The sequence below is a fragment of the Hydractinia symbiolongicarpus genome, chromosome 12 (assembly GCF_029227915.1).
Source record: "Hydractinia symbiolongicarpus strain clone_291-10 chromosome 12, HSymV2.1, whole genome shotgun sequence".
NCBI lineage: Eukaryota > Metazoa > Cnidaria > Hydrozoa > Anthoathecata > Hydractiniidae > Hydractinia > Hydractinia symbiolongicarpus.
The window spans coordinates 19,951,940-19,975,624 of record NC_079886.1 but is presented as its reverse complement, the minus strand read 5'-3'; the positions used below and the strand labels follow the sequence as shown (position 1 = coordinate 19,975,624).

The window sequence follows — 23,685 nt, the reverse complement described above, 5'->3', positions numbered from 1 at the left end:
ATTTCTGAATTTTAAGTGAACTTAACGTAAATCTAGCTTTTCGCAAGTCACATTAAGTCCTCTGAAGTTACTCTCCAAGCAGCTATTTATAGCATTATTTTGTGATACCTTTTTTTTGTCCTGCCTTTTAATAACAGAATTAACCTTAATGTGTTGTATATAAATAAAATCATGTGAAGTCGCTTCAATAAATATTATGGGGTGCTTTGCGTTTCGTAACGACCTTTATTCTGCGTGATTTCTCTACATTTCGCAATCTTCTTGTGATTATGTTGTGTTTGTACGTAAGAATAAGTGAATTCAGGTCAAATGATATATAGAAAATCCACCCCCGTGATTGTTTCAAGATGACTCAGGGGTTAATTCCACACTGAATTATCTTTAAAAATTGAGTACTTACATTGGTAATTTCTAATTTTCTTTCAGGAATTTGTTCTTTTTCTGCCTGTTCAAAAGACAGTGATATTTTACTATTTTTTGTCGCATCAAGATACTACTGATAGAGTAATAATGTAAAAACAAGTCTTGAAACAAGGTCCAGACTTTAGAAAGTAAAATAAAAAAGACTGGAAAAATATAGGAATAAAAAATTGTAGAATTCATTACCTCTTTTTGTGAAAAAATCATTTCATTCATAAGACGGGAATAAGATAGACAATAGTAGGTCATAATCATGTGCGCTAATAGTATTTCCTTTTTGTTGCATTTTTTTTCATCGTGTTTTACGTTTCTAATTGTAAATGAGAAAAGAGCTTGTGTTTTGGGGAATTTACCATTCGAATTATCAGCGCTGTTCTGTCTTGAAAGCTTTTACCAAAAACAAAACAAAAAAAAAACGATTAAGGTTTTATTTGAAAATCTAGTGCAGAGGGATTTGCGGTTAGATCAAGGCCCGTGGAAATATACGAAGTGAGAAATCCCATTCGTCTTTTAGGAGTTAGGAATTCAGTTTCAGCTTGGAGTATTCTTACGTTTCCTTTACATATTTTGGAAAAAAAACACTTAGATGTAAGGTATGTATTCTCCTTTCATGAAGAGGTTCTTGCTTTTTTATATTGTCTTCAATTGTATCCTTACTTTTTCATACCATTCTCCTTATTATAAAAGAAAAAGTCTTCTTCTGTTGATTATAAAACAGATGGGCTGGATAATAAGTAAGCAAGATATGCTATTTAAAACACAGAATGACAGGAATTAGGTGAAACAGAAGTACGTTTTTTAAATATGCTGTAACATATCCATTTGAAGGGACGATTTAAAAGAAAATTAATGGCACATCCGATTAAGAAATGTTTTAATACTATTCTATTGATGGATTATCAGCATGATGTTGTTCCGAAAAGCATTTCCATACTGAGATTAGTTGTCAATAGCGGTATTGATTATTGACTAATCAAACAGGAATTTAATATTTAGCATAAAAACTTCTTTTTATTCGCGTGTCAAAGAAAATCTGGCAATTCAAATAAAAGGGTGCAGTATGATTAAATATATATATTGAAACGTCTTAAAAATGTCCATATTTAAGTAAATCTTATATTTCACAATTATAAGCTGAAGTTTCTTAGAGCACATTGTAATTTTATACAAAAGCATTTCAGTAGGGGGTTTGATGCTGTGTCATGCAAGAGCTTAAAATGTATATTATCACCTGCGTTACTTAATCAAGCCATGTTTGATGAATTTGACCTGTATTCTCACCCTTATTATTAAATTCGTTAATTAAATCCTCATCCGTGTGTAATATGTGACATTTGTTTAATTTTCCATTAATTGTCCGCTGCCGGGATTGTTGGATATTTTGTCCTGTCGAAAAACGTATAGGGGATGCAAATAGTGATTCTCATCAGTTAATTTTTTAAGCAGAGTATTTATTTTAAAGTTAATACTGCAGAAACAGTCAAAGGGTCAAAGTGCAAGAGATTTATACGCATTAAATAATTACTTAGAAGAATTTAAATTTGTTGTTTTCACGACCGACTTGATTTGCAATACCATTATTGATTTTATGCAAAAGTTAGAAGAATATAAGTAGCTACCCAGCTAGCTAGAACAAAAAAAGTAAGATTTTTGAAAGAAGACTTAGTTTAAAAGCAACGAAGTGCCACATGGAGGGGGGGGTGTGGGGTACATTCCAGTCATTTCCTCCTTGTTATGTCCAACAAGATAATAAAATGATTTTTTAAGACGTTGTTTTCGCCTTCGGTGATTACCAATAACTAGCTCGGTTCTCAAACAAAATCGTTAGATAAACTAATAGTTGCAGGATAACAAACCAAGAAATTTTCCCTTCATGGACAGTTTAAGTACATATTTTTAATAACTTAGAATTAGACATTTAAGTTGATAGCTATCTAATACACAGCAGATAGAATTATGCACACTTCTGAAATTTTTTAGCACCACTGTGCTCCTTGTAAAGGACACAAAGCGGTAATACCATTTTTGGAGCTTGAAAAATACAAAATGTTGTTGAAATGTCGCACCAATTGAGTACACATTTTATTTGTGTGTGATCAGGCCGTTACTAAGGAGTTTTAGGGCGATGGTCACTGAGTAAAAAATACAGATTAAAGATCTCCATGCAAAGGAATGAAGTTTTTTTTAACTCAGCCATCTTTAAATGCAATAACCTATAAGAATATAAAGCCCAATGACAGGAGCATGAATATTTCTGGAAATCGGATGTTTATATGTTCATTGATAAATAAATATTGCAATGTTTAAAAATACTGCCATCATCCAGAAGTTGATTTCAGCGACGTGCGTTGAAAACAATTTTTGCTATGCCAGGTCACATGTCTGCTAAGAATTATGGTCATAGCTTCGTCATTTTCAATACATACTATATCACCAAACAAATTTCACCTGCAATCAGGTTTTGTTAAGAAATTTTAAAACTGTGGCAGTTCCATGTGTGGTTCATGATATGTAGCTAGCAGAAATTTTATTTCCTAACCGCCCTCAGCAAACACCCTTCCATCTCCGTTGCTAAACAATACCAAAATAGTCATTCCTTGGATTTCGATATCAATTAGGGGGATTTCGTTTTAGCTATGTTCGCTCGATCATCTTAATTGTCAACAATAATCGAACAATTTCAAATTTTTATTTCGTACGATACAGGGAGTTAATGTACTATTTATTCAGTTAGCCAAACCTTCTATAGTTTTCTAAATATAATTGTACATATGCTGTGTATGGAATGCTGACTCACCTAGATAGTTATTTCGATTTAATCGTGGGTGTTGTATTTGTTTGTAATTATAAAAAGTTTCTTTCATATAATCCAAACTTATTAACACGTATACTTAATATGTTTCTATGTTTTTAGCTTACCTCCCGCGACAAAAACAGTTTAACTAAATCAACTCAAATTAGTGTACTAATTAAGAAAGAACTACTTATTTTGCTCAAAATATCTCACCTTTGATAGATAAGTCCATGCAGTTGTAAAAATAAGCAGTCATTCAAATTTTGGCATGCAGAATATGCATATGGTTCCTTCGGAGTAACATAAAATAATTGAATCTATTTATTAATAATTTCAATCAAGGATAAAAAAAGGATTCAATTAAGGTTCCATTTTTTTTAACTTAGGAAGCAGGTACAAATACCACATACACCAACGACACTTATTAGGGCTGAAAAAACAATTGATATCTGCCCACAAACACCGCCACCTTAGTTCGCCATTTTGAAAATGGATAGTTTGAAAATAAAATAATTATTTCGTTGTTATTTGCATAAGTTAACCGAATACATTAGTTTGTAAACAAACATGGCCGAGTAACGCACGGAAAAACGATCGCTTTCGTTGGTATTGGAAGAAATTGATGATGCTTATATTACATACTAATTATGGTACTACGCAACAAGCATAAATTGTACAATAATTACTACGATTACCGCGTTTTAAAATGACTGAAAGTTGGTAGTGAGAGCATTAGCCAAATTCATACGGCGCGGTCAAGTTCGTCTGAATTCACTTGTAGGGAAAAAAATCATAATGGCGGCGATTGTTTTGATGTACTTGGCTAGATAAATAATAATAAATCGAAGACAAACGTTGTATATTGCAAAAGTATATAGTTTGTTTATGATATCGATTATTAAAGTTTATAAACATGGACAATACAAAGGATGTTAGCAATTATAGCTTTAAAGAATGTTCAGAATGGCTAAAAAATATAGGTAAGTGTGCCACAGGAAATGTTCAAGAACTGCAGATAAAAATTAGAAAGTTTATGCGATATCCTCGTTTAGTAAAACGTCTAGAAGACAAAGCAAATAAAAATTACAAGTTTAGTTGTAGCTTAGATCCCACAGATATTTCTCCAACTGCAGCTAAATGGTGTAAAAAGGATGAGGATCTACCACTTATCAATGAAGATCTATTTAAGAACTACTGCAAAATAAAAACATATGGTAGTTTAGGCCAGCAAGAAAAGGCTATTAGAATGAACAGAGTAGAAAGATAGTAACTGTTAAAACTTTAGTTAATAATTTATGTACATATGTAAAAGCAATGGTCAAAAAGTCATATGGTACTGAAGCAAGGCCAGAAGTGCTTGTTCTTGAAAATGGGTACCCTCAAAAAGCTCATTGTAGTTGTCCAGTTGGTGCAAGTGGCTTATGCTGTCACGTTCTTGCAGTTTTGTTATTTTTAAAACATTTCAACGACACTGGCAATCAAATTTTGGAACTGACTGTGACACAACAGTTACAAAAATAGCATCGGCGGTCTAAAAAAGGCTCTATTCCAATGGTTCCATTAAAGGCTATAAAAGTTAAGTCAGCAAATGTAAAAAAGAAAAATGGAAAAGTTGTTCTTAATGCTGCAGATCCAAGTGAATCTTATTTTAAAAGAGATGTCACTTCAATTATGAAAACTTTAAAGCAAAAACTCAAAAATGAAAACCCTGTAGAACAGCATGTCTACCAAGTGTTAATGAAAACTGATTTGGGAAAAACTACCTCACTTGGCCAACAACTCCAATACAAATACACATTAAAACTAGCCAATGCTTTAGTTGATCATGACTATTGTGGTGTAGCCTTATACAACGAAAATATTATAAGACATGACATTAACAGAGAGCAAAGAATAGTAGAATATGTCCACAAACCAGTTTCTAAAACAAACACTACCAACATAATAAACGAAATAGTTAATCAAAATAAAGTAGCTGTCAAAAATGAAAAATCGTTTACAGTGTATACTCATAAAACAGATGAAATTAAAAATTTACATGCTGATATCAATAAACAAATGAACCCAAGTAATAAGGAAGTAATAATAGACATCAGTTTTTTAGAAGCTCCAAAGCCATGTGGTACAAATTATTTTAATATTTCTCAGAACACCACTGAGTGGCAATCTGCTAGATATATGAAAATTACTGGTAGTAGACTACCAGCCCTTCTTGGTATTTATGGGCGAAAAAAGTTTTAAGAAATTTGGGATGTTGTGAAATTGGGTAAACCTGAAAAGGATATATCTTTCATACCAAATATAGCCCGTGGTCAAAAATTTGAGAATGATGCTCCTCTTCAACAAAACGAATGGCATCCGTTTTTTCTGTAATATCACTATCTAAAATTGACCCAGGATAGATATCGTTAAAAAGAATTCCACTGCCATGTGGGGAAATACCAATTAATGCTTTTCCAGTTTGTGTATTTTTATAGTTGGAAAACATCAAAGAATTTAACTCATAATTTAGGCACGTTGAAATTTAAATTCAGTGGCATCAATGACTAAATCTGTTAAACCATGGCCAGTTTCAATAAAACTTTTAGGCATTTTCTTCAATAAAAAACCAAAAGGTGGTTTTAAGTCAATTTCATTGAAAATACCAGCAACAAAAACTACCCAGCCAATAGATATCCGTTGCATGGTGCTTTTTTAGATATATCCATAAAAAATGCCATTAAACCTTGATGAACACCATGACGGCAAATAGCCAGGACAGCTAGTAATTCTGTTGCTTTATCTAGTGATCTATTTAGTGATTGTGTGTGACAACAGTCAGGATATGGGATCAGGTGAAAGTAAGGCATAAGACAGTCTAATAGCATGTTAAATTGGGGCAATGTTAAACCACATAAATATTGAAAATTTGACGGATTTTTAATGTTAGAAAAAGTAAACTGTTTTGAAGTAATAGACATATTATCAGAACGTATTTTTCTGTTATTATTTACCAATAGCTTGTTTTGAAATTTCATAGTTGCAAGTTCCTTATTTAACCTGGCGATTTTTTCTCGGGATTCAGTAAGCTCCTTATTTAGTCTTAAAATTTCAGCATTTGCTTTTTCCAATTTTTTTCTGTATTGTAACTTTGAAATTTCTTTCTGAAACGACAACATCTGGCAAGTCAGTCACTGATAATCTCTTATTGGAGCTCCAGTGTTCACAGCAAATATACCCATTTTTCCAGTTAATACCATCTGTTTTAAAATCTTCCGATATTGCGATTTTAAAGATTCTAATCTTGGTAAACAATAAAATTTTAAAGGTTTCCCATCAATACCCAAAGTTGTGTGGTTGTTGAAACACAAGGCTGATGCACAAGACCACTTAACCATTGTTTGTTGTAGTTTTTAGCTAGCTAACGTTTGTAATGACACCTTCCAGTATATTCGGAAAGGTCTTCACCAAGTGTTAAACTATACGATTATGCAGCTAAATGTTTATAATAACGTTATAACATAATATAAAGCAAACTCCATTTGCTTCACTTTAGAAGCCCAACAAACCCCCCATTATGGATTTTTTTCCCCACAAGCAAAACATTAGCGCCCATTCCTTCGGCCTATGAATTTGGCTAATAAAGGTTTACACTGGAAGTTCAGGTTAGTTTAGCTATGAGTACCACCACTACTACGTTTGCCTTGCTTCCAGAGGAAGGCAAAGAAATTCAGATACAAGAACCACAAAAGACTGAAAAAGATGAAAAATTTCTGAAAATGGCGGAATTTGTGGTACTTGTAGCCAGATATTTTGTTGAAAAAAATGGACCCTAAAAAATTCTAAATATTTAACCACCTAATAACTTAAACAATAATTTTTTGTTTTAGATACTGAGGCGTAATGGAGCTCACGTTCTCTTCAATAAAAAAGATTCGAGAAGTTCTTTTAGTAGACCAGCATATATTTCTTTCCCTCATGAGCATATGAAGTACGACTCTTAAGCACTAGCCTAGCATTATATTTTGGACGTAATAAATATTTGCTTTCTTGGAAATACATTTTTTTCAAAAAGTATAGTATAGTAAAAAAGTATATTATTTATGCCAGCCACACCTTACATGAATTCCTATAGACCAACAGTAAATGCCTAGGACATATTTTTTATATATATATTTTAAGATTGGTGATATTTTCAAATCTTTATGAAGATTGAATTGTAGGTTAATGCTTGCAGAAGCAGCATCAGGAAAAAAACATAATTCCCAGCGTTATGAGTATTACGAACATACTTCGCAGTTTCAAACTTTTCAGATTGGAGCACATTCTTCTATAAAAAGATAGTTTTAAAATGAAACTTTTATCGTTAAAGGAACCTTAAATGCCTAATATCACGATATTCTGAAGGTAGAAGACGTTTTAATCTTTGTGCAGTTGGCCTAAGATCTAAGAATCAAATTTCAAGTCGCCAGTAGTTGGTGCGCTTTTCTCCTTTCATGTGCTAATTTTGCCAGTGACACAAGCACGCATTCGTTTTTAGTCAATATTTGAGCAGAAAAAGTATTTTGTGACAAAAAAACATTTTCTCGCTGCACCATTTTGAGAATGCTTTTTTCTTCAATTTTTTTTTGCCTAAACTCGTAGTTAGTAGCTGTCAACATATTTAATCTATCTTTATTCTTTGCATCGATTTTTATGATATCTCAGCAATGAGAACAAGAAGCCACCAAAGGAACAATTTATATGCAAACAACACTTGTACAAGTGAAGTAATTAAAGTGGAAGCAAAGTTAAAATGATCTTACCATATCTGATAGAACTTGGCTGGTGTAAATAAAGAAAAGCTAAGAAAAAGCCTTAAAAAAAGTTAAATGTCCAATGATGACGATATGTTTTTTAATTAATTTTTATACATGCTCACTCATTGCAAGAACGCATTTAATTACAGTCGACCCATCGTTAAAGTTTATTCTTATGAGGCTCGTTGAGTCAGCATCACAATTAACATGGTTTTTGATGACTGCTTTCTGGGATTTTTGAAATAAAATAAATTGAATATTTGTGTCGATTTTAGCATTTGCTCTCCCAGACAGCAGAGCTGAATCGAGCATGGGTTAACTATTTTGTGGGTAAGGATTCTAGAAAGCAGCAAAACGAGACCCTTCAAACAGTGGACACCTCTAATTAGGGGCAAAAGTTGATTGCACAAAAGATGCCCGCTAATTAAAAAGCTGATTGCAGTCATGAAAAAAGAAAGCTTGCATGTTGCATTTGTTGCTGTTTTCTGGTTGTTCCTTGATGCGTTTTGGTCTTTTGTTGGTGGTTTCCATTGTTTCTTTGTCGATTTTTTTTTCTCGTTCATTTTCTGCTCTTGCTAATTTCAGATCTTTTGGACACGATGTTGAGAGCTGCTGATATGAAAAAGAAATAAATTGTCAAATACACACTAAGATGTTCTTCCCTTGGTATGTGATTACAAAAATAAGGATTAGTACTTATTGAAAAAGGGACAAATCAAAGTCTTCTTCAGTATCTTTAGAAAATTAGCCATGTTTTTGCTTTTCCAGGCCCTTTTCATGAGAAACAGATCACATATCATCTAGCATTTGACATTTAACAATTTCGATGTTGGATGAAATGTTGAATACGTTTAAGAGGTTTTAAAATTCTCGAAAAATGAAAACAGAAAAAAAAAGCGTGTTGGATAATTGAGATAAGTTTGCTGGATTGAACAATTTATTCCGCATTTCACCCATTATTTGACAAGTTTATTTTGGTTTAATAAATTCTTCCAACGTTATCATTTTCACAACAACGATAAGTGTAACCATATGTAATAACGTGTTTTTTAGTGGTTTGGACATTCAAATTTTTGATCAAATAATAATCTTGAGCCTATAAAACCAGTGGATGTCTGCGAGAGGCACCGATCATTAAACAAGGTGAAAATGGAAGTGAATTAAAAAAAAATGGAAAGCTAAGTACCTAAAGACTAAGGATAGATAAGGACAAATCCGTATTAATTGGCATGACAATTAGGCTTTTAGTTCTTCATCTCTATAATAATATAGAGACTGTGTGTGTCTGTTTGTAACAGGGAAAGTGGATGTGTTCATTTTCTTTTGATATTGCCAAAAAGTTCTTCATCTCTATAATAATACAGAGACTGTGTGTGTCTGTCTGTAACAGGCAAAGTGGATGTGTTCATTTTCTTTTGATATTGCCAAAAAGTGATGACTTCTCTATAATAATACAGAGACTGTGTGTGTCTGTCTGTAACAGGCAAAGTGGATGTGTTCATTTCAAGTTGCCGAAAAAAGTATGTCTCAAATGTTAAATTTTATAACGTTACGGCGTGACATCAATAGGTTATTCAATGCCTACACAATAAGGACAACGTGTGAACGGATTTCCAAAAAAAATTAGTTTGTATTGACGGCTCCTTGCAGACGTCATCAAAATTCAAGTTATGGTTCTCTTTCCATTGTTTTCCTGCCTAAGTTGATTTTTCACGGGCTTTATCGACTAGTTATATATAAAATAGGTTTAGGGCTATTGTTATTATGCATTATAACCGGTTAAAATGTATAATATCGGATTCTTTACACTTCCCATATATATATATATAATGCAAATACTTACCAATAGTTTAACATTTTGACATATTGAATTTTTGTTGTGGATTAAATTGCAGATTTCACCAATGCTATGACAAAACTGGCGAGAGTAAGTTTGATTCACAATAAACAAAGGCTAATACTTCCAAGATTTCGTTTGCAACGTTGATGTTAATTTTACTGTTGAATAGAAACACCACGTCAGAATTGACATGTTCAATAAATTTTACCAATTCCATTTTAAGCATCTCTATATCAGCCCGAATTATGTACCGTGCTAAAATCAGCACTAACACAGTTTATCTGAACATGTAATCTGATTTTTATCCTCAAATCCCAAATACCCTAGCAAAAAGACATATATCCCATACAAAATGTTTTTATTGGACTTACTGAAATACTTATATAATCAGATGCCAATTCACAATTGTTGAAATACAGAAGTAAATCACAAGCTACGCAATTTCTTTAAGCTCTTCCACTTTCTTGCACAAATGAGTCTAACGTTGATGGAAGACTTATGTAAATGATATTACATATATATAGAGCATCAACAACTTTACCCAGAGTTATAGCAGAAATTGCTCTTATTCCTGAATCTATCTTAATATATACAACTCCTTAAATATATCCTATTTCATTTGTGTTGCACAAGAAGCACGAAACCGAGTGGACATTCTAGCACTGGGACAAATGCGGTCTTCCAAATGATTATTTAGCTCATTTCGAATTGCATATTTATACGTATATTCCTAATATACTAAGTACACGTAAATTATTGTAATGGAATTTTCGACACCTTTTAAAGCAAAGTTAGAGTTTAGGCGTCTTTGTATGTTTAAGTACACATTTTTTGATCGGGATTTTCATGAAGTATGAGTGATTTAATAAGAGGTGACGAGAAGTGCTTTCAAGGTAACGTACCCTCTGAACATTTTTTAGAAATTCTCACCCTTAATGATGAACTTTAAAGTTATTATTTGTAAAAAGATATGTTTTTTTACAGAGTTTGAAATCTTTTGTTGTTACTAGGACGGTATACCTTAAGGGAAGGAAGTGACACAAGAGAAAGTGAAAGGGAGTAAGCAGTGCTTACGACCTTAGGTTGACTGATGTAAAGAATCTCAAAAATCAAATCTCAAAATCTTAGAGGTTGCATGTAAAAATAAGAACCTTGACTAGCGTCACAAGAAGACTTTTTTTCAAAAAAAAGAAAGAAAAGATAAGAACAAAAGAAAAAAAAAGGAAAAGCACTTTTATGCAAGAGTTAAAAAAAGTCAAAAATGCATGCCACCTTTGATCCACGGTACATACATAGTATTTGGGTTCAATTTTTTTAGCCACGAAGATACCATTTTTGGCATTATCTTTATCGCATCGACAAGTCATCGGTTTCAAAGAAGACGATTCTATTTTGGAAAGCGAATTCGAAGTTGCACCATAACTTTATTTTTTCGGCACTTTGCCATGGCAACCACGGCAACCAGACAGATAAATGATCTTCTTAAATTTGTAATCCCGTTGAACACGAATATATTTTGTTTAAAGAAGTTGGCTAGAGGGATTTTCTTATAATATCATTTCTTGGGTTGTACGGTAAAAAAAAGGTTTCAAATATCGTAGAAGTTGACGTCAAGAATGAGATTCCTATCGAGGTTAAAGAAGTTTAAAATGCTCTACCACCTTTGAATTTCAAAAGAATCTCAATCAAAAATTTGCCGATTCTAATTTATGGCTCGGCAACATACGTAAAGTAAGGAAAATTTCGCGTGTGGTTTATCTTATCAAATAAAATCTTTTACAGACTGTATTTTTTAACAATTTCTCTTTTCCCTTTTATAGTGCAATTGGAATCAACATGAATCAAAAGTCCAAGGATATAAACGACACAAGGTTTTTAACTTATATTTTAAACTAAAGTTGTTAATTAAAAGGATTTTTTGCATCTTCATCTTGTAAGAAAAATCGCCGTAAGTCTCCTAGCTAATAAATATAATGCTCTTTTTCAGCTTTGGACTAAAGTCGTCACACGATTACGGTGTATAAGCTTTGTGCATCTTTTTATCATTCTTTTACCTATACGAAATAGACAAATCGCTATACGAAGCGATAGTTCGTATAAGCATAGTTATAGATGCATATGCCTCCATGCTTGTTTGATATCGTTTTTGTTTCAAAGTATTGTTCCCCAGGAGAAGGCAAAAACAAGTGATATTTTGCCAGTGAAACAAAATAATGCAATGATGTTCACAGATTTTAAAATTCACCTTCGTTACAGAAAAAATAACAACAAATAGAATTTAGATAAAAGCATTTTAATAGTTACAAAATCTACATGATAAAAATTATCAAAAGTGGAAAGAAACAGCAAAATATTTTGTGGGCTAATTAATCCACCTTGAGAAATCTAAAGAATCATAGAAACAAAAAAAAAACATAGGAACCAAAAGAGAAAAATTATATACTGTTTTCTGATAAATGTGACCAGGTCTATAACATATTGTCTATTGTCAATTCGTATTAAAAAAAATCAGAATTACTCTAATAACAAAACAGACACGGTTAATAGATAGTCATGTGGTATCTATTTGGCAAAAACATATTTAAGATCATTAAAAAAATTCTCATTAAAAAGATTTATAAACTTCAAATAACGAAGTTTTTACTATGATACCTACATCCAGGAAAACATAATTATTTTTTGTTTCACAAAGTAAAACTCTCTTTTTTGTTATAAAATAACAATTAAAAAAAATAATAAAGAGAAATAGTTTATGCAGGGTTACCTGTAGGTTGAACCGTTACAACATTTACTTACTGGTAACCCTGATTTTTTGGCGTGGCGGTAAACTTTGTTCTTATTGACGATGCATCAATAACAAAATTTACCGATAAGAGTGCATGTATGGAGGTGCTATTGAACTTATTTAAGCATTCAAAATTAGATTTCCCTACCCTTCCATCTAATGTGGCTTATCCTGGCTGGCAAATTTAGTTTTTAAAAAGAGCCACACGATATTTGAAAAAGATACAGGAAAAGGATGGAATTTACTTGCTTCAGTTTACTGTACTTTTGTCGTAGTTTTGCACACGGAGAGAGAAAATAAAAATTTTTCTTATTATTAAGCGTTTTGTTGTGGTGTATGCATCAGGAATAACTTGAGTGAACGAAGACGAGTGAGTGTAATGTTAACCCCCAATTCAGGCCGAGCTTTTAGGGGCTCTGAAAAAGGGATGCGTGTTGGGGTTAAAAAAACCTTGCTTTAAAGGTGTGAAAACATGAATTCGAAAAAGTTGTACAAACAATTTAGATGTATAAAATTACTTGATAAAAATCTTAAAATGTAAATTTGGGACTGGTAATAAGAATATTTGAAAAAACATTACTATTCTGATAATTTATTTCATCAAATTTGAATCAGCAAATCGGTATGTTTTAAAAGTTCCACCCTGGAGATGAGTGCTAAAACCCTTAAAGTTAACATGCCTATTAATTCTTTTTTTGAAATGTACACTACACACACATACACACACACAACACACATACAAATAATAAGTTTAGTCATACGATTGTCAAATATGTTAGTCAAATACTTCATTTTAGCCTTACTATACAAAAAGAAAGGCGAACAAATAAATAAATAAACGCATGTCATGATACGCAACGTTTCGTACGATGCCATCGTGCGTTGAAACATGTTCTGGGGAACAGCAGTGTTCCTCTGGATAGTATTTTTAACCTCGAAAAAGGTTCTGTGACACACACACTAAGCAAAAACCACCTTATACTTAAAGTGAGCTGTAGTTGGGCTTTTTTTTTCGTTTAACCATGCTGGTACTGCTTAATTATGGGTTTTTACCCATTATTTTCTTGATGGTTTATCTTTTTAACGATTTCTTTTTCCTATATCAGCAGCTTGTTCTTGCTGGTTGTTGTATTTCTTTTTTTCTAAGAACTTCTCTTTAGGTGTCAGTACTTCATTTTGCTGCGGTGTGTATAGTTTACACACACAGTTCTTTATGATTTTTGCTCGATATTTCACTTCAGTTCCATCGTCGGCACAGTATACCATAATTTTTTTGTATTTATATCGATTAGGGACACATCTATACTTGTACCGGTTTTTCTTGATTACTCTGTCAAAGTTTTGGAACGGTTGAGCAAGTTTCCATGGTGGCAAACAAAATCCAACACATTTAGCAACTTTGATCGGTTTTTTGCTTCTGCACCCTCTGTTTTTACTGCCTACATAGCGCTTCATAACTACTTTTTTACAACCAACCTTCAGCTTATCTAAAAAAAACATAATATAATGGATTAGGTTTCATCGCATGTGCGTAAAGACCCTTTTTGGTCGTCGTATATATGTTGTTAATCGCTTGTTAATCGTTGGTTATATGGTTATATGATAACTCAACCTATGGTAAAATTGGAATGTACGAAAGCTGGTTTCTATTTTTTTGGTCCAAAATTATATAATTCACTTCCACTAGATATCAGGAAGTGTGACTCGTTTAGCAAGTTTAACGCCTTGTGCAAGAAGCACTTCTTTTAGTTAAAACATTTTTCTTTTTACAAGCCTTTTTGTTGTCTCTTGTCTGATCTCTTTTACTTCTTCATTTTTTCTAGTTCCTCTATTTTTTTATTTTTTTTATTTTTTCAAATTTTTAAATTGAATTTATACTTAGCTTCTTCTCTATATTTGAATTTTGTTTTACTTTTGAGGTTCAGAATACATAGGATTTTTAGATTTTAACATTTTTAACTTTATAAATAAAATATAAATACATTGCAGGGTGCATGGAGAACAGCAACAACTTTCCATATTCTATCATATGATGCTTTTTCTCCAAATGCCTTGCATGCTAATTTTTTTTAACTTATTCTTATAGGACGTATATGAAAATCAATTTCTTGTAAATTGATTATACTTATCCTTTATTCGAAATAATAATAATAATAAAAAAATACGCGCATCCGAAGAAGGGCGTGTAATAAACCGACCACTAAAATGGTCAATCCAATATATGCAGGGAACTTTTTTGTCATTTTCAGTTCCCAGTATGATATTTAGGATTATTAACCCATCAAAAAGTAAACAAGGGCTTTCGGCTGACGGATATATTTCGTGCATCCTTATCATAAAAATGGTTGGCAGTCATTTTGAAAGGAATGCAACCATTAGGAATTAAAAATATTTGATCACCAAATCTTTTATTTTTATTTCCAATTAAAAGAAGAAACAGAACATACAATAACATTGCTCTAAATTTATTTGTTTTTCTGCTCATTTTGTGCTGACCCAGCAACTGTTTTCCTGACTCTTTCTGGATTAACCACATCAGAAGAAAGAGTTTTAAAAGAAAATATTTTTGACAAAGAAAAAACATGTACGGAAGCGAGTGTAAAGTCACCGATACAAATATCTACTTCTTCAAGTTTAAAGAATTACAAAAAATAAAAACAGGAAACTACGCTAAAATCTCTCGACTTTCAAAACCTTTAAATTCTGTTTTTTCACAAAGTAATAAAAAGATTGATTTCGTTTAAATTGTTTGCGTAATATGATTGTAAAAATACATCGACTTTGTTTTGCAGTCTGGTGTCGTTTTATTAACCGCTAATCCCTGCGTTTAATGTTTTTCTTCTCAGGATTGAAATGAATGAACAGGATATGCAAGCAAACACACTTGATCAAACAACACAATTATCACCTAACGATTTTAGATACCCATCACAAACTACAATAAAACTTCTGACTGATATGTTTGAATCTTCTAAATCGTCAATGTAAACATTTTATTTTCTCTAGTGCAAACTTTATTGACGCTTATGTCAACATTTGTCGCTATAAATAGCAATTTTTTAGATGACTGTCCTTTAACATGACACAATCACGACTGGTGTCTTTTCATTTTGATTGAAATATAATTTTTAATATGTTTAATGTCATTTTAGGGCTTACCCCTCATTCATTGTTGTTTTCACCTTTGGTGTCAAAGTAATTTCACAAGAATTATCGGTTCTTAGCTGCAGAAAAGAGTTTTCTGGCCTCAACTTGGTATACTTACGTATATATTACTTTGCATAAAACGTAAAATTCTTATTTTTCTATACACTCTAATTCAACCAGAGTTGTGCATTTCCCACAACTCGGGATATTAAAGATATAATAAATGGCGTTTGTCCTACATATAATCGATTATCCTCTTAATGAAGCATTTTTCTATATATATGAACTTTTCCAACGGCCCTCATTTAAAATGTTTTGTTTTTAAGTTTAACTTAACAGTAGTTAACAGTATTTTCTCGCCATTATGCCAGACTTTTAGTTCCTGTAAACTTCTCCTTTAAGCGCGTTCTTCCAATAATTGTCAAATTGGTGAATGTCTGTGTGTGAGGCTGATTTATAGGTCATTGAAATTTTAAAGATTTGTAAGCAACGAATTGCATGTTATCGCTTGGAAGTAGACTACGCGTCTGTTTAAGGTGGGAGGTATACATTTGCAGTGTTTTCTATTTTTTGTGAAATAGACTTGATGACGTATGTGTACTGACATGAAATAGATTTGCTGCAATTTAAAAAATCTTAAATGAATGTTGACATAAGCTATTTTTGTTTTACGTAAAACTACATTGAAATATATTAAACTAGTCGTAATCCCGTGTAATATCTACGAAAATGTCCGCCGTTACTTGCAGCTGCCATCTTTTATCTTACGACAAACATCATCATTTGACTTACTTAGAAGTCAGTAAATATTGTTGCTATTATACTTATGCCACACCGTGAACTCTAAAAATGAACTTGCCTCGCTTTCACTATCTTCTAAATTTATTACCAGAAATGTAGGCCCATGAAATAGAACATGAGACCATGGACTTATTATTAAATATTAATTTTTAACAGGTGCAATTACCCACCAAATACTGTTGCCGCATTTGATAATTATCTTTAGTGATAAAACATTTTTCTTTTTGATATGAATTCTGCTAGTGATATCACATTAAAATTCTATTAAATAGAACAAAAAATTCCTTAAAAATGCCTTATAAACAAATCCAAAATGAAGTCCTATAAAAATAACCAATCGCTAACGCCAGATCGTTTTGCTTTTACCATGAACTAATATGACAAACTGAGCAAAAATCGATATAACAAAAAACGCCTGGTTACACTTCCTTGGTCCCGCCGAGCATGCTTTACACACGACACTTCGAATCCTCTCCTTGAGAGTTGAGATAAACAATCCAAAAACATGTTATTTTCAAAATTACCTGATTATAATTTTAAATAATCCACAGAAAGAATAAAAAAGTATTTGTTATTATTTTTAACTAGTGACAAAAATGAGTCAAATTGTTGACAATGTCTGCAGTTGTTTACCTTAAGACGGGTTTAAGGCTTTCAAAGTCATGTAGACATTGGCAAAATCTCTAAAAGAAAGCTGTAAACGACATGCCACAGCATCAAATTATTGTATATTTGCACAACTTATTGTCAGAGTGAGTAAATGTATATTGGCAAGTGTAAATTAAGGGTACTGTAATGACTCAGACACATATTCAGACATAAATCTATGATATAAAAACAAATTAAATTGTCTATGAAATAATAAAAATATGATTTTTTTAGGTATACATAACTCTACATTTTTTTTATTTACAAAATTGTCTGAAACTCTCCATCTGCTTATAATGAATACCAGCTGCAAATTGTTTTGCAACATTTTATCTAGATCTTAATTATATAATAAATAAGACGAAAACAGGAAGCATAATTTTTTTTGGTACCTTTTTTAAAGTTTTAAGTAAAAAACGAACCACGCGCTTTTTAAAAAAGTGTAATAAAGGATTGTTGCTATGGTAATGCTGAAATGATTGAGAAATGTTGCACAATAAAAAAGTTTGGACCGTTTTAGTGAAAATCAAAATGTGCATTTATGGCTAGCTAGGGAAAAAAAAAATTTTATATTTATATATCTCACAGAACATTTAATTTGCTTTTTTATCCAATATATAGTTTTGTAAAAAAAAAGTAAGTATATGTCTGAACAATTACTGTATCTTTAAGGTAAATAAATCTTCCACAACAAAGCTAAACACTTTAGGCCACCATGCATGATTTCACGTGATTGAACATGATCCTGAAATCCCTCTGTTTTGTAAACACCATTGATAAAATCAATCAAAATGAATTTCATGATGGTCATAATATGTTTGTTTTACCCTCCATGAAGCAATCAACCCATTTAAATATCTAAAGATATCTACACATTTATTAAAAGGTGTTTAATTCTCAGGGAATCTGCTGTCAGCTTCTGGAAATCTCCTGTCAGACACTGGAAACAATCAACATTTTTATCTTTAAGAATAAGGGTGTAAAGTCAGCGTCCATTATCCACAATGGCTCTCTTTTTGCCTAACCTTCTCCTTAAAATACATTATGCTCTAAGCACCGCATAGGCTTAGCAATAGTGAAAAGTTTATTTATCTTTGCGGTTATATTATCCGCAGTTGTAATAAAATCAATAGAATCGGTAAGTGCAAAGGAGGATCTCTGAAGTAAGATATGCAAACAAAACAGTATCAAAATAAATAGTAAAACTGCTCAAACGAAACCTCTTTCATTATCATGTTTTTATATATCACCGTATAAAAATTAGCTACTGCTGTTGGAAATGTATCACAAAATGAATTTTAACTGTTTTCTTTCTTTCTTGGACATATAGCTGTGGTCACCAGTTTAACACAGATTCATCTATATTTTCAAACAGACGAATTGATGACGTCATTAAAAAAGTCGTCATAACTAATCTCTGTCATCGTTCAAAAAAAAGCACATGATCCTATACATACAGCATATGCGTTTTGAGGTCTACAAAATAGACGTAACGGCGAAAGAAATTTCTTAAAATTTCTCTGGTCCCAGTATTTGCTGACGCTATCAAAATCGCCGAAATCATTTAACTTTTCCATTGTTCTTTTGACTAAGTGGATTTGTTCACGGGTTCTTTAAATTAGGTTTTTTTTTATTTTTGTTTTTAGAAGAAAAAATTATTTAAAACTTCAGACAGTCACGAATTGTTGATATTTTAAATTTACAGGAAAACTGAAAATGTTATGTGTTATGTCTTGTTTTCCACACTCACTTAACCTTTTTCCGCATCTTTCAAAGATTTCTATGGTATTATGAGCTTCCCTTGACGAGAATCTCCATAGTTTCAAGAGCATACCTCGAGGACAGAGAGTGACAATTATGCAATTTTGGGAACTTTAACCGTCGTATCATGCAGATTAATCGAGATATATTTAAAGCAATTAAGAACGTTTAAGATATATTAATGACGGGAATAATTACCACTTAACATTAAGCAGACCGTAATTGCAGACATGTTTAGGATATCAATGCTAATTGCGAAACCTAGATCGCATAAGTAGAAACCATACAAAAAAGTTTATCTTGTATAAAAACTAATTGCATAAAATGAGTTTAAATTTCTTTTCCCGAAACAGCAAATCAAAGAAATGGCTTAGGAAAAATACTTAACTTGAGAAAATTCATGCCGCTTCCTAATCCTGGCCACTCCCTAATTGCTATTTCAGCTAAAAGTTCTCCTCCCCATCACTTAAAAGTTTAAAAATTATAAGTGGATATGGTTCTACACTATAAACATGATAGGTACTTCAGTGACGTTATCAAATAAGTCATCTATACGTAGGAAACTTGGTAGAAAATTTCTACTCTATTTTTTGTCTTTACAAATGCAATATTGTTTCAAGTTTGCTGTGTATCTTTTTAAGGAAGCGCAAAGTGACATGGCATTTCCTGTACATACCCACATTTTAAGGCATTTGATTTTAACTGCCAAAGATGAAGATTCTTTTAGTGCAATACTTGCGCAATAATTTCACTGAGATGTGTATCTGAAAACATTGTTAATCAGTGAAGAACTGAAGGGTCGCAAAATTATGAGCGATCATGAGAGATTAGATCTTCTTATCACTTTGCGTCATTAACTTGGGGTGATCTCATTTTCGTGGAATGAATATTAAAAAAATATTTTCATAGAAAGCTTCACAAATAATTTATTAACAAATTTCTATGAAGAATTTGACGTTATTGTTCAAAAAAAAGTGCAGAAATAATGATTAGCAACTTTTAAAGCACGTTCTCACTGTAAACATAATAAAAGCGATTTCTTTTATAGGAATACGCTTTATAAGAATATCAGGCTGGAGTTTTAGGTTAAAAACAATAGGCCTATTGTTTAGCACAATAGAGAATAAGAATACTAAGTAGCATCCTATCATTCATGTTAAATCGTTCTTGGTTTTTTTTAGTTTGTATAATACACATCATTGTAAAAATCAACAGAATTCAAAAAGTTAAGAATGATATGTTTTGTTTCTCATATAAAGATATAACACTTCATGTTTGCTTTGGCTAATCTTCGATATCAATATATCATAGAATAGGCAAAGATATAAAAAAAAAGGATTTTCATACACTGTTTTACAACGGATTCAAAAATGTCCACAGACAATCAGAAAACCCCTTATTTTTTATTATTTTGGATATTGTACTTGTTTAAGTTAAAGCATTCCGAAGCGAAGGGAAAAGGTTCCAGTTATGGGCACTTTTTTTAAATAAGCAACAACTCAAAAGCACAAGAGGTTTTGAGTTCGTCAAAAAAAACGAAGCAATTTGTAACAGCCAGCTTTAAGCTAGTAAAAGACAGGGATAACAAAAATAGTAGATGTTTCAAAGACTTTCCTTTTTATAAAGAACATTATGCTTCTTACAAAATTTAGGCGGAAGTAAGATTACAATTGCCGCACTTAGTCTGACTGAGCAATCAAATACATGAATTTGATCTTCCCAAATAAATAGTCAATAAACAACAAGTAAAAAACAGCTGAACCTGTAAAATATAGTATCTAGAGCAACATTAAGCTTCAGCGGACGAGATAGCTATTGACAGGTCAAGAGTTATAACTGCGCGGGATAAACATGTCATTCTGAAGATTTGTAGTCAATATAATAAGCTTATTTTATTAAAAGATAAAAGTTTTGAACTATTTCTGCGTCTGTTTAATATATATTTTACGAAGTTGTTTATTTTCAATACATCAAGAAAAGATAGGCATATAAACACAACACTTCAACATGCTTAAAATTTCCGTGAGAATTGTATCAAAATGGTGCATAACTACAGGAAGAAAAATAACATGCTTTTTACCATGTAGCGATTTTTAAGGACCTATTACGAGCTTCAAGAAAGCATGGGACGAAAATGCGAAATGCAGCTTAAAGAGGAATAACAATTTTATTGTATAAACAGACTGTTTACAAAATAAAGTTGTTAAAGTTGTCAAACTTTTTATTATCAGCAAAGAAATTTATGTGTAAACCTTTTAAAAAAAATGACTTACCCAACACCCTGGTGCTGCTGACATCAATGAGGATATCGCCTCCGAATAGAACATTGTGTCTAGTCACGTTTCTCAAAACTGATCTTTTTACGAGGGTTCGTGGAATAGGTGTTAATGTCATAGTTTCTCTTGCGTTTACATCAGGTAGGCTGCAAGCCAACATTACCAAGTATAAAACAATTTGTGACAACATAGTTTTTTGTCTGGCGTTAATATTCTTCTGCGATGTTATAACTCTGTGACCAAATAGATGTATAGTTAAAGTTCGTTCACTTTTATACCTAAATATAATATGACGACATTAAGAAGGCCTAACACGTTAACGTAAATCTTCTTTAAAACAAAAAACAAAAACCATTTTCTCCTTATTTTTTCCTCTAAGTTTTACTTAAAAATAAACACGCGTATTAATTACTGTATAATACTTATTACTGTTGTGATATTCTGAAAAAAACATCAGCTTTTATAAATATCTTGGTGAATTATTATATTGGCAAATCAACATTGTCCTGTTTGATCTTTGCTTGCTTTTCACTAGACTGTACACAAAAAACTCAGCTTTACAGAAAACTGTCAAGAAATAATAAACAAGTATCACATGTCGCTTTCTCATCTGCTGTTTCTGTCAATTTAGTTTGTTTTAAGTGAGTCTTTTATATCGTGCGTTTTCAACGTCAAACTGAAGTGCTTAAGAAAAATTAAGAACGCTGTGATGGTTTTTAAGGAATTTTTAGAGCAACGCAGATAAACGGGTGAGTCCATTTAGTGCTCTCCTTCTTCGGTGCTTTACAACATGAAGTGATAGTAGAACAAAGTGTTGTTTAAGTGGATATTTCTGCGAAGAAGTGTGCGAATGCAAATATTTGGCCGCGTGTAGATGTTACAGACGCAAAAAGAGAGCTCAAATATCGCTAAATTAGAGATTAGTGGAATTAATTATTCAATTAACATTTCCGTTTGTTTAAAACATGATCGCATACTTTGAATATCATCCGAATGTACAACGCCTACGTAAAGAAAGAAAGAAGCGTAATTAAGAAGTTGTGCAGTGTTAGCCAATTCACGTCGTGGGGGAATGGTAACGAGTAAAAAACTTGTAAAGGAAGAAATAATCATAATGGCTGCTAATTAAAGCAAAGACTATAAAAAAAAGTCGATCACTTCTCTACAGAGTAGCTAAACCGATTTTACACGAAGCTATGCTGGATAAGAAAGAAAGTGTTGAGTGAAAAATTTGCTGGTGTTGAAACACAAGGATTCATCCAACACGTTTTTTATTTTTCTTTGCTCTTGCTGGGTTTAGTTAAAACTATCTACTAATATGACAGGTTTTTTATGTTGATGTTGGTGCGTAAAAAGAATTCGCAATTTTTACCTGATCAATTTATCAATTTGTTAACAAGCTATCTTAATGCGATGATTTCTCATCCCTCTTTTCAAAATAGACACTCCCCCTTTTTAAAAAATTGATGGAATTTTTACATGTCCGTCACCAAATTGGCAAAACACATAAAATCTGAAATATTTTCACACGGGTGCGTTTGGTTTTCTCTGTTAAGTACACTCAAATATGTTTAAATGAGTCACCATCTTAATTATCGAAGAGATGTTCATGATAGAAGTTCTGTCACCCTGTTTTCTTATTTAATGTTTTATGCTTGCTTTGTTGTTTGCTTGTTTTGTTTTGTGATAATTTAAAGAATAGCCACATTTTATGTCCAATCTAATTTGAGTATAACTTGTGAATAAGTTTTTTCACCATCCTGTAGATTCTTCAATTCTATCTTCGAAGCCATGTGAGGTCAAGAGAAAGTTGAATGAAAGCACATTCCCTGTCAGTGACCCGTGGATAAATCAACAGGGCCGTATTTTATGTGCCTTATGTGGTACGATTAAGCGCAAAGACAGACAACTATTATTATAGAAATTTGTTCAAAAATCTATTAGCTTGTTCCAAAAGTACATAAGAAAAAGAAAAACCGATAAGGAAGTAAAACTTCTTGAACATAAGAGTTGTTCGAGTGAGAATATTCGAGAAAAAGATCTTAATTGCATTATTGTAATCTGTTATTCACCTGTCTAATAATTAATATTTGTGCAATAATACCATAGCTGCTAATAGAAAACAGACAAAGAAGATTGTAAACATACTCAACGTATATACATATATATCTGTAACCATGACAACTACACCGCTGACACAATTTATAGGATCGCTAGATTGAAACAAAGGAAGCAAAGAATTACTCAGCCACAACACATTTCTGATATCTCAAAATCTGAAAAAGGTGTTAATAACATAAGAATAAGACTTCAGTCGCTTAAAAATTAGAGTCTAGTAACAAGTTCAAAAATCCAGTGTGTGATATCTAGAAATAAAATGAGATTACAGAGACTGACTTTCTCTATATTAAAAGTCTATAGTCGTATTGTGGACG

At 32.0% G+C, this 23,685-nt stretch overlaps 1 protein-coding gene across 1 annotated transcript; it reads right to left on the bottom strand.

Moving 5' to 3' along the window:
- Positions 1-13,375: 13,375 nt before the first annotated feature.
- On the bottom strand, positions 13,376-21,711 carry LOC130622118 (uncharacterized). Its single transcript, XM_057437521.1, has 2 exons — positions 21,248-21,711; positions 13,376-14,104 (listed from the first exon to the last, which is right to left on the bottom strand). The coding sequence occupies exons 1-2, from the start codon at positions 21,438-21,440 to the stop codon at positions 13,698-13,700; spliced, it is 600 nt and encodes a 199-aa protein (XP_057293504.1). The 5' UTR covers positions 21,441-21,711; the 3' UTR covers positions 13,376-13,697.
- Positions 21,712-23,685: the final 1,974 nt, after the last annotated feature.